Source organism: Salmo trutta, unplaced genomic scaffold (assembly GCF_901001165.1).
Source record: "Salmo trutta unplaced genomic scaffold, fSalTru1.1, whole genome shotgun sequence".
Taxonomy (NCBI): domain Eukaryota; kingdom Metazoa; phylum Chordata; class Actinopteri; order Salmoniformes; family Salmonidae; genus Salmo; species Salmo trutta.
In genome coordinates, this window is record NW_021823291.1 from 5,376 (window position 1) to 18,207 (window position 12,832).

The 12,832-nt window shown below is 44.7% G+C and overlaps 1 protein-coding gene across 1 annotated transcript in view; it reads left to right on the forward strand.

The window, feature by feature from the left end:
- Positions 1-4,953: 4,953 nt before the first annotated feature.
- The window catches only part of LOC115190071 (solute carrier organic anion transporter family member 3A1-like), a gene marked incomplete at both ends in the record, with an annotated part of 31,338 nt that continues 23,459 nt past the window's right edge, over positions 4,954-12,832 (forward strand). Inside the window, one exon of the mRNA XM_029748549.1 lies at positions 4,954-5,537. Coding sequence (XP_029604409.1) covers positions 4,954-5,537 — 584 coding nt within the window. The remainder of the gene's footprint in view (positions 5,538-12,832) is intronic.

Here is a 12,832-nt window from a genome sequence, read left to right on the forward strand (position 1 = left end):
GTAGACCTTACAGTGAAATGCTGAATACAACAGGTGTAGTAGACCTCACAGTGAAATGCTGAATACAACAGGTGTAGTAGACCTCACAGTGAAATGCTGAATACAACAGGTGTAGTAGACCTCACAGTGAAATGCTGAATACAACAGGTGTAGTAGACCTTACAGTGAAATGCTGAATACAACAGGTGTAGTAGACCTCACAGTGAAATGCTGAATACAAACAGGTGTAGTAGACCTCACAGTGAAATGCTGAATACAACAGGTGTAGTAGACCTTACAGTGAAATGCTGAATACAACAGGTGTAGTAGACCTCACAGTGAAATGCTGAATACAACAGGTGTAGTAGACCTCACAGTGAAATGCTGAATACAACAGGTGTAGACCTCACAGTGATAAGTGCTGAATACAACAGGTGTAGTAGACCTCACAGTAAAATGCTGAATACAACAGGTGTAGACCTCACAGTGAAATGCTGAATACAACAGGTGTAGTAGACCTTACAGTGAAATGCTGAATACAACAGGTGTAGTAGACCTCACAGTGAAATGCTGAATACAACAGGTGTAGTAGACCTCACAGTGAAATGCTGAATACAACAGGTGTAGTAGACCTCACAGTGAAATGCTGAATACAACAGGTGTAGTAGACCTTACAGTGAAATGCTGAATACAACAGGTGTAGTAGACCTCACAGTGAAATGCTGAATACAACAGGTGTAGTAGACCTCACAGTGAAATGCTGAATACAACAGGTGTAGTAGACCTTACAGTGAAATGCCGAATACAACAGGTGTAGTAGACCACACAGTGAAGTGCTGAATACAACAGGTGTAGTAGACCTTACAGTAAAATGCTGAATACAACAGGTGTAGTAGACCTTACAGTGAAATGCTGAATACAACAGGTGTAGTAGACCTTACAGTGAAATGCTGAATACAACAGGTGTAGTAGACCTCACAGTGAAATGCTGAATACAACAGGTGTAGTAGACCTCACCGTGAAATGCTGAATACAGCAGGTGTAGTAGACCTTACAGTGAAATGCTGAATACAACAGGTGTAGTAGACCTCACAGTGAAATGCTGATACAACAGGTGTAGTAGACCTTACAGTGAAATGCTGAATACAACAGGTGTAGTAGACCTTACAGTGAAATGCTGAATACAACAGGTGTAGTAGACCTCACAGTGAAATGCTGAATACAGCAGGTGTAGTAGACCTCACAGTGAAATGCTGAATACAACAGGTGTAGTAGACCTCACAGTGAAATGCTGAATACAACAGGTGTAGTAGACCTTACAGTAAATGCTGAATACAACAGGTGTAGTAGACCTTACAGTGAAATGCTGAATACAACAGGTGTAGACCTCACAGTGAAATGCTGAATACAACAGGTGTAGTAGACCTTACAGTGAAATGCTGAATACAACAGGTGTAGTAGACCTTACAGTGAAATGCTGAATACAACAGGTGTAGTAGACCTCACAGTGAAATGCCGAATACAACAGGTTGTAGTAGACCTCACAGTGAAATGCTGAATACAACAGGTGTAGTAGACCTCACAGTGAAATGCTGAATACAGCAGGTGTAGTAGACCTCACAGTGAAATGCTGAATACAACAGGTGTAGTAGACCTCACAGTGAAATGCTGAATACAACAGGTGTAGTAGACCTTACAGTAAAATGCTGAATACAACAGGTGTAGTAGACCTTACAGTGAAATGCTGAATACAACAGGTGTAGACCTCACAGTGAAATGCTGAATACAACAGGTGTAGTAGACCTTACAGTGAAATGCTGAATACAACAGGTGTAGTAGACCTTACAGTGAAATGCTGAATACAACAGGTGTAGTAGACCTCACAGTGAAATGCCGAATACAACAGGTGTAGTAGACCTCACAGTGAAATGCTGAATACAACAGGTGTAGTAGACCTCACAGTGAAATGCTGAATACAACAGGTGTAGTAGACCTTACAGTGAAATGCTGAATACAACAGGTGTAGTAGACCTCACAGTGAAATGCCGAATACAGCAGGTGTAGTAGACCTCACAGTGAAATGCTGAATACAACAGGTGTAGTAGACCTCACAGTGAAATGCTGAATACAACAGGTGTAGTAGACCTTACAGTGAAATGCTGAATACAACAGGTGTAGTAGACCTCACAGTAAAATGCTGAATACAACAGGTGTAGACCTCACAGTGAAATGCTGAATACACAGGTGTAGTAGACCTTACAGTGAAATGCTGAATACAACGGTCGTAGTAGACCTCACAGTGAAATGCTGCAATACAACAGGTGTAGACCTCACAGTGAACTGCTGAATACAACAGGTTGTAGTAGACCTTACAGTGAAATGCTGAATACAACAGGGTGTAGTAGACCTCACAGTGAAATGCTGAATACAACAGGTGTAGTAGACCTCACAGTAAAATGCTGAATACAACAGGTGTAGACCTCACAGTGAAATGCTGAATACAACAGGTGTAGTAGACCTTACAGTGAAATGCTGAATACAACAGGTGTAGTAGACCTCACAGTGAAATGCTGAATACAACAGGTGTAGTAGACCTCACAGTGAAATGCTGAATACAACAGGTGTAGTAGACCTCACAGTGAAATGCTGAATACAACAGGTGTAGTAGACCTTACAGTGAAATGCTGAATACAACAGGTGTAGTAGACCTCACAGTGAATGCTGAATACAACAGGTGTAGTAGACCTCACAGTGAAATGCTGAATACAACAGGTGTAGTAGACCTCACAGTGAAATGCTGAATACAACAGGTGTAGTAGACCTCACAGTGAAATGCTGAATACAACAGGTGTAGTAGACCTTACAGTGAAATGCTGAATACAACAGGTGTAGTAGACCTTACAATGAAATGCTGAATACAACAGTTGTAGTAGACCTTACAGTGAAATGCTGAATACAGCAGGTGTAGTAGACCTTACAGTGAAATGCTGAATACAACAGGTGTAGTAGACCTTACAGTGAAATGCTGAATACAACAGGTGTAGTAGACCTTACAGTGAAATGCTGAATACAAAAGGTGTAGTAGACCTCACAGTGAAATGCTGAATACAACAGGTGTAGTAGACCTCACCGTGAAATGCTGAATACAGCAGGTGTAGTAGACCTTACAGTGAAATGCTGAATACAACAGGTGTAGTAGACCTCACAGTGAAATGCTGAATACAACAGGTGTAGTAGACCTTACAGTGAAATGCTGAATACAACAGGTGTAGTAGACCTTACAGTGAAATGCTGAATACAACAGGTGTAGTAGACCTCACAGTGAAATGCTGAATACAGCAGGTGTAGTAGACCTCACAGTGAAATGCTGAATACAACAGGTGTAGTAGACCTCACAGTGAAATGCTGAATACAACAGGTGTAGTAGACCTTACAGTAAAATGCTGAATACAACAGGTGTAGTAGACCTTACAGTGAAATGCTGAATACAACAGGTGTAGACCTCACAGTGAAATGCTGAATACAACAGGTGTAGTAGACCTTACAGTGAAATGCTGAATACAACAGGTGTAGTAGACCTTACAGTGAAATGCTGAATACAACAGGTGTAGTAGACCTCACAGTGAAATGCCGAATACAACAGGTGTAGTAGACCTCACAGTGAAATGCTGAATACAACAGGTGTAGACCTCACAGTGAAATGCTGAATACAACAGGTGTAGTAGACCTTACAGTGAAATGCTGAATACAACAGGTGTAGTAGACCTCACAGTGAAATGCTGAATACAACAGGTGTAGTAGACCTCACAGTAAAATGCTGAATACAACAGGTGTAGACCTCACAGTGAAATGCTGAATACAACAGGTGTAGTAGACCTTACAGTGAAATGCTGAATACAACAGGTGTAGTAGACCTCACAGTGAAATGCTGAATACAACAGGTGTAGTAGACCTCACAGTGAAATGCTGAATACAACAGGTGTAGTAGACCTCACAGTTGAAATGCTGAATACAACAGGTGTAGTAGACCTTACAGTGAAATGCTGAATACAACAGGTGTAGTAGACCTCACAGTGAAATGCTGAATACAACAGGTGTAGTAGACCTCACAGTGAAATGCTGAATACAACAGGTGTAGTAGACCTTACAGTGAAATGCTGAATACAACAGGTGTAGTAGACCTCACAGTGAAATGCTGAATACAACAGGTGTAGTAGACCTCACAGTGAAATGCTGAATACAACAGGTGTAGACCTCACAGTGAAATGCTGAATACAACAGGTGTAGTAGACCTTACAGTAAAATGCTGAATACAACAGGTGTAGACCTCACAGTGAAATGCTGAATACAACAGGTGTAGTAGACCTTACAGTGAAATGCTGAATACAACAGGTGTAGTAGACCTCACAGTGAAATGCTGAATACAACAGGTGTAGTAGACCTCACAGTGAAATGCTGAATACAACAGGTGTATTAGACCTCACAGTGAAATGCTGAATACAACAGGTGTAGTAGACCTTACAGTGAAATGCTGAATACAACAGGTGTAGTAGACCTCACAGTGAAATGTTGAATACAACAGGTGTAGTAGACCTCACAGTGAAATGCTGAATACAACAGGTGTAGTAGACCTTACAGTGAAATGCTGAATACAACAGGTGTAGTAGACCTCACAGTGAAATGCTGAATACAACAGGTGTAGTAGACCTCACAGTGAATGCTGAATACAACAGGTGTAGTAGACCTCACAGTGAAATGCTGAATACAACAGGTGTAGTAGACCTTACAGTGAAATGCTGAATACAACAGGTGTAGTAGACCTCACAGTGAAATGCTGAATACAACAGGTGTACAACAGATAGCCCTCTCCCCCACACTACATAGACAGATATCCCTCTCCCCCACACTACATAGACAGATATCCCTCTCCCCCACACTACATAGACAGATATCCCTCTCCCCCACACTACATAGACAGATAGCCCTCTCCCCCACACTACATAGACAGATATCCCTCTCCCCCACACTACATAGACAGATATCCCTCTCCCCCACACTACATAGACAGATATATCCTTGTGTTGTGTTTCTATTCCAGGTGAGTGTTCTGACCACCTTGGAGCGCCGCTTCAACCTCCAGTCCGCCGACGTGGGCGTTATCGCCAGCAGCTTCGAGATCGGCAACCTGGCCCTCATCCTATTTGTCAGCTACTTCGGTGCAAAAGCCCACCGTCCGCGTCTGATTGGCTGCGGGGGCCTGGTCATGGCGCTGGGCGCGCTGCTCTCCGCCCTGCCAGAGTTCCTGACCCACCAGTATGAGTACGAGGCCGGGGACGGGTGGCACGCTGAGGATGGAAGGGATGTGTGCTCCAACATGACCAGGACTGAGGGCAGAGACTCTGCCTTCCTGTGTGGGAACAAGTCCAACACCAACATGATGTACCTGGTGCTGATAGGGGCCCAGGTACTGCTGGGGATCGGGGCAACGCCAGTACAGCCTCTAGGGGTGTCCTACATAGACGACCACGTCAAGAGGAAAGACTCCTCTCTGTATATAGGTGAGGATATCAACCTTATATAATATACATATTAATAACAGAACAACTTGTTACTCCTCTCTGTAAATAGGTGAGGATATCAGCCTTATATAATATACATATTAATAACAGAACAACTTGTTACTCCTCTCTGTATATGGAGCCACACGCATTAGGAAGAAAGCAGTGACTCCTCTATACTGTGTCGTGTCTTTGGGCACCTTTAAACTGAAGACATGTTTATCAAATAACTCCCTGTAATTATTATTACGCGATTAAACTGATTAATCGTTTAACTGTAATTAACTAGGAGATCGGGGCACCAAGGAAAATATTCAGATTACAAAGTTATAATTTTCCTAATATAACTTTCCTATATTATAACATTATATATTATATTATAGTATAGGCCGATTATCTTCTGGTTTAAACGGTGTATTTTACCTCGCGTCCAGTCTCATTCCAAACGTCGTAAATTGTTGTATCTGCACGAACCCAGTCTTTACTAAGAGTCATCCATACTTCAATTGTCTTAAAATCATTTATTTACTAAACTAAGTAATTCACAGAAAGCATACAAACAGTAATTATCGTCACAAAGAATTGGTAGAGTAATATGCCCTAGTGGGCTAAACAGGCATGGCTGGTGTCTTGTTAAACAAAGGGTCATAAAGGGCAGCTGAGGAGGCACACAGAGTTCATTAATATTAACAATTGATATGCTAATCCTTTGCACATGAACGCTCACTCATTCGGGAACAATTGCAATCAATGGATCTTTCAAAGCGACATTCATTAATGTCGTTATAGAATGGATGTTTCGTTGGTCTTCGCGTTCAATGATATAATTTACTTAGCTGCAGACTAATAATTAATATCAAAGACTTGTTCTTATTCTGTCGGTCTCGATAGTCTAAAAGTTTAACCATGTGGTATAGGTAACTTTCAGTACAGGAATTGGGGGTCAAACCTTGGCTCTCTCTTCTGAGGTAAGCTGGTCTGAAGAAAGTAAATCAGGGTGGGGTTTTATAGTGAACATAGAACAGGCTTGTCACATGACGCCTGGTCCTGTCTGTGTCCCTGGGGTGCGTGCCGATGACTGATTTAAGCTTTGAACAGAAATACATTCTATCACATTAACATCAGTACACAGCATCTCAACGTATTACAAATAGCTTTATCCTTATAAATACATTTTATACCACCAGTTGGATGCAAGTCCAACTTGCATCCAACTGTTATATAGCCTCAGCTATATAATAGCTGAGGCTATTATATAAACAGTATTATGGTAATATGGCTATATTGTCTCTTCTGAGTATCACAAAATTGTACCAAGCGGACCAGTTCGTAGCTGGATTCTTCACCAATCTTTTATACCTTCTCCAGAACATAAATGTCGATCGGGTCCCCAATTCTGTGAGTTGGAAGAATTTCCTGTGTCTCTCTATGGGCCATGTGGCAGGAGATTCTTCCCTAGAATTTTACCACCTCTTCACACAGGGCCTGGGTGGGGGGAGGTAGGTTGGGGGATGGTGCAAGGGGGAGGTGGTCAACTGTCCTCCCTGTACTCAAAGAGGGCAACGTCATGACAACTGTATATAGAGGTCAGTTAACTACCGCTCCCTGACCACAATAACCCTAATGCATTAGGAAGAAAGCAGTGAGTCCTCTCTATACTGTATATAGAGGTCAGTTAACTACCACTCCCTAACCACAATAACCCTAATGCATTAGGAAGAAAGTAGTGAGTCCTCTCTATACTGTATATAGAGGTCAGTTAACTACCACTCCCTGACCACAATAACCCTAATGCATTAGGAAGAAAGTAGTGAGTCCTCTCTATACTGTATATAGAGGTCAGTTAACTACCACTCACTAACCACAATAAACCTTAAAGTCACGACTTCCTCTGAAGTCGGCTCCTCTCCTTGTTTCGGGCGGCGTTCGGCTATCGACGTCACCGGCTTTCTAGCCATCGCCGCTCCATTTTTCATGTATCCATTTGTTTTGTCTTGTTTCCTGCACACCTGGTTTTCATTCGCCAATCACACTACATGTATTTATTCCTCTGTTCCCCCTCATGTCTTTGTGTGAGATTGTTTGTGTGTTACGTGTTTTGTAACGCTTCAGGCTGGCGTTCGTTATTTCCGTGTTATTTCACGAAGCTAGTTTGAATTGTTAAACATTTATGTTTTGTGACTGTTTTTTGCGCGCTTTACACTTTGCCTTGTTGGCTGGAGGTTTTTTGACGCAGCTGCGTCCGTCTGTAATCTCTCCCCTGACGAAATAAAGTGCGCGCCTGTTCACAATTCTCTGCTCTCCTGCACCTGACTTCACCACAAGTACGCACACGCCTGACACCTAACCACAATTCTCTGCTCTCCTGCACCTGACTTCACCACAAGTACGCACACGCCTGACACCTAACCACAATTCTCTGCTCTCCTGCACCTGACTTCACCACAAGTACGCACACGCCTGACACCTAACCACAATTCTAGCAGGTTCTCTCTGCATGTACTGTAGGTGAGTAGGACCACACGCTTTAGAACAAAATAACTAGGAACACCTGGCTGAAACGTTCAACCAGCCCATCAGTCTGAGGGTGGTAAGGGGTTGTGCCATGCTGTCTGTGATGCTGCTTTATGAGCTTGGAGTTGAAGTTGGTTCCCTGATCAGTGACAATATAACCTATTGGAACATGACTAACTACTTGTTAGTTGTCCTGTGATGTGTTTGGAAACGCACACCATAGGGCAGAGATAGGTAACTACATTCAGCCTAGGGCTGATTCATGTCAGAGCGGATGGTTGGGAGAACGGAACATAATGACAATAATTCCTACACTCTAAATTGACCCAAAAAGAGATTGTAATTGGAAATAACAGTAATTTCATAGCTTGATTACATTGATAAACGATCACAGTTTTTTTTTTAGCTGAATTCCTGGCGGTTTTAGTCTTTTTGGACCAATTATTATTGTCATGTTTTTTGCAAAAAGCTTTGGGGGGCCCAAAACAAATGACTGGCAGGCCGGTTTTGGCACGCGGGCCACCAGTTGCTGACCCATAGGGTTTAAGTGTTGAGAGAGAATGATGAGGACAGTAACAGAGAGTAATGAGGTCATTTATCATCAGCACAACAGGCAGAATACAGTGGCTAGTATATGAGAAGAAAAACTCAATTCAACACTATATCATAATGAGTCCATTCTTTACAACATTATCTGTCTCTAACTAACAAGCACAAACCCTGGATTAACTATGTGGCTCTAACTAACAAGTACTATCCCTGGATTAACTCTCTGTCTCTAACTAACAAGTACTAGCCCTGGATTAACTCTCTGTCTCTAACTAACAAGTACAAGCCCTGGATTAACTCTCTGTCTCTAACTAACAAGTACTATCCCTGGATTAACTCTCTGTCTCTAACTAACAAGTACTAGCCCTGGATTAACTCTCTGTCTCTAACTAACAAGTACAAGCCCTGGATTAACTCTCTGTCTCTAACTAACAAGTACTATCCCTGGATTAACTCTCTGGCTCTAACTAACAAGTACTATCCCTGGATTAACTCTCTGGCTCTAACTAACAAGTACTATCCCTGGATTAACTCTCTGGCTCTAACTAACAAGTACTATCCCTGGATTAACTATGTGGCTCTAACTAACAAGTACTATCCCTGGATTAACTCTCTGTCTCTAACTAACAAGTACTATCCCTGGATTAACTCTCTGGCTCTAACTAACAAGTACTATCCCTGGATTAACTATGTGGCTCTAACTAACAAGTACTATCCCTGGACTACAGAGACCTAATGACACAGTGACTACAGAGGCCTAATGACACAGTGACTACAGAGACTTAATGACACAGTGACTACAGAGGTCTAATGACACAGTGACTACAGAGACCTAATGACACAGTGACTACAGAGACCTAATGACACAGTGACTACAGAGGTCTAATGACACAGTGACTACAGAGGTCTAATGTCACAGTGACTACAGAGACCTAATGAGACAGTGACTACAGAGACCTAATGACACAGTGACTACAGAGACCTAATGACACAGTGACTACAGAGGTCTAATGACACACTGACTACAGAGACCTAATGACACAGTGACTACAGAAACCTAATGACACACTGACTACAGAGGCCTAATGACACACTGACTACAGAGACCTAATGACACAGTGACTACAGAGGTCTAATGACACAGTGACTACAGAGGCCTAATGACACAGTGACTACAGAGGCCTAATGACACAGTGACTACAGAGACCTAATGACACAGGGACTACAGAGCCCTAATGACACAGTGACTACAGAGACCTAATGACACAGGGACTACAGAGGCCTAATGACACAGTGACTACAGAGGCCTAATGACACAGGGACTACTGAGACCTAATGACACAGAGACTACAGAGGCCTAATGACACAGTGACCACAGAGGCCTAATGACACAGTGACTACAGAGACCTAATGACACAGTGACTACAGAAGCCTAATGACACACTGACTACAGAGATCTAATGACACAGTGACTACAGAGGTCTAATGACACAGTGACTACAGAGGCCTAATGACACAGTGACTACAGAGGCCTAATGACACACTGACTAAAGATGTCTAATGACACAGTGACTACAGAGGCCTAATGACACAGTGACTACAGAGACCTAATGACACAGTGACTACAGAGACCTAATGACACACTGACTACAGAGGCCTAATGACACAGTGACTACAGAGACCTAATAACACAGTGACTACAGAGACCTAATAACACAGTGACTACAGAGGTCTAATGACACAGTGACTACAGAGGTCTAATGACACAGTGACTACAGAGGCCTAATGACACAGTGACTACAGAGGTCTAATGACACAGTGACTACAGAGACCTAATGACACAGTGACTACAGAGACCTAATGACACAGTGACTACAGAGACCTAATGACACAGTGACTACAGAGGCCTAATGACACAGTCACTACAGAGGTCTAATGTCACAGTGACTACAGAGGCCTAATGACACAGTGACTACAGAGGCCTAATGACACAGTGACTACAGAGGTCTAATGACACAGTGACTACAGAGACCTAATAACCAGAGAACCTGGCTACCAGCAGACTAGAACCAGGCTACCAGCAGACTATAACCAGGCTACCAGCAGACTAGAACCAGGCTACCATTAGACTAGAACCAGGCTACCAGCAGGCTAGAACCAGGCTACCAGCAGACTAGAACCAGGTTACCGTTAGGCTAGAACCAGGCTACCGTTAGACTAGAACCAGGCTACCATTAGACTAGAACCAGGCTACCGTTAGGCTAGAACCAGGCTACCGTTAAACTAAAACCAGGCTACCGTTAGGCTAGAACCAGGCTACCTGCAGACTAGAACCAGGCTACCGTTAGACTAGAACCAGGCTACCATTAGACTAAAACCAGGCTACCGTTAGGCTAGAACCAGGCTACCAGCAGGCTAGAACCAGGCTACCTGCAGACTAGAACCAGGCTACCAGCAGGCTAGAACCAGGCTGCCTGCAGGCTAGAACCAGGCTACCGTTAGACTAGAACCAGGCTACCAGCAGGCTAGAACCAGGCTACCTGCAGACTAGAACCAGGCTACCAGCAGGCTAGAACCAGGCTACCAGCAGACTAGAACCAGGCTACCGCCAGACTAGAACCAGGCTACCGTTAGACTAGAACCAGGCTACCAGCAGGCTAGAACCAGGCTACCTGCAGACTAGAACCAGGCTACCAGCAGACTAGAACCAGGCTACCAGCAGACTAGAACCAGGCTACCAGCAGACTAGAACCAGGCTACCAGCAGACTAGAACCAGGCTACCAGCAGGCTAGAACCAGGCTACCTGCAGGCTAGAACCAGGCTATCTGCAGGCTAGAACCAGCCTACCGTTAGACTAGAACCAGGCTACCAGCAGGCTAGAACCAGGCTACCTGCAGACTAGAACCAGGCTACCAGCAGGCTAGAACCAGGCTACCAGCAGACTAGAACCAGGCTACCGCCAGACTAGAACCAGGCTACCGTCAGACTAGAACCAGGCTACCAGCAGGCTAGAACCAGGCTACCTGCAGACTAGAACCAGGCTACCAGCAGACTAGAACCAAGCTACCAGCAGACTAGAACCAGGCTACCAGCAGACTAGAACCAGGCTACCAGCAGACTAGAACCAGGCTACCAGCAGGCTAGAACCAGGCTACCAGCAGACTAGAACCAGGCTACCGCCAGACTAGAACCAGGCTACCAGCAGGCTAGAACCAGGCTACCTGCAGACTAGAACCAGGCTACCAGCAGACTAGAACTAGGCTACCAGCAGACTAGAACCAGGCTACCAGCAGGCTAGAACCAGGCTACCAGCAGGCTAGAACCTGGCTACCAGCAGACTAGAACCAGGCTACCAGCAGGCTAGAACCAGGCTACCAGCAGGCTAGAACCTGGCTACCAGCAGACTAGAACCAGGCTACCAGCAGGCTAGAACCAGGCTACCAGCAGGCTAGAACCAGGCTAATAGCAGGCTAGAACCAGGCTAACAGCAGGCTAGAACCAGGCTACCAGCAGACTAGAACCAGGCTACCAGCAGACTAGAACCAGGCTACCGTTAGACTAGAACCAGGCTACCAGCAGGCTAGAACCAGGCTACCGTTAGACTAGAACCAGGCTACCGTTAGACTAGAACCAGGCTACCAGCAGGCTAGAACCAGGCTACCTGCAGACTAGAACCAGGCTACCAGCAGGCTAGAACCAGGCTAACAGCAGACTAGAACCAGGCTACCAGCAGGCTAGAACCAGGCTACCTGCAGGCTAGAACCAGGCTACCGTTAGACTAGAACCAGGCTACCGTTAGACTAGAACTAGGCTACCAGCAGGCTAGAACCAGGCTAACAGCAGGCTAGAACCAGGCTAACAGCAGGCTAGAACCAGGCTACCACCAGACTAGAACCAGGCTACCAGCAGGCTAGAACCAGGCTAACAGAAGACTAGAACCAGGCTAACAGCAGGCTAGAACCAGGCTACCAGCAGACTAGAACCAGGCTACCGCCAGACTAGAACCAGGCTACCGTTAGACTAGAACCAGGCTACCAGCAGGCTAGAACCAGGCTACCTGCAGACTAGAACCAGGATACCAGCAGACTAGAACTAAGCTACCAGCAGGCTAGAACCAGGCTACCAGCAGGCTAGAACCAGGCTACCAGCTGGCTAGAACCAGGCTACCAGCAGACTAGAACCAGGCTACCGCCAGACTAGAACCAGGCTACCGTTAGACTAGAACCAGGCT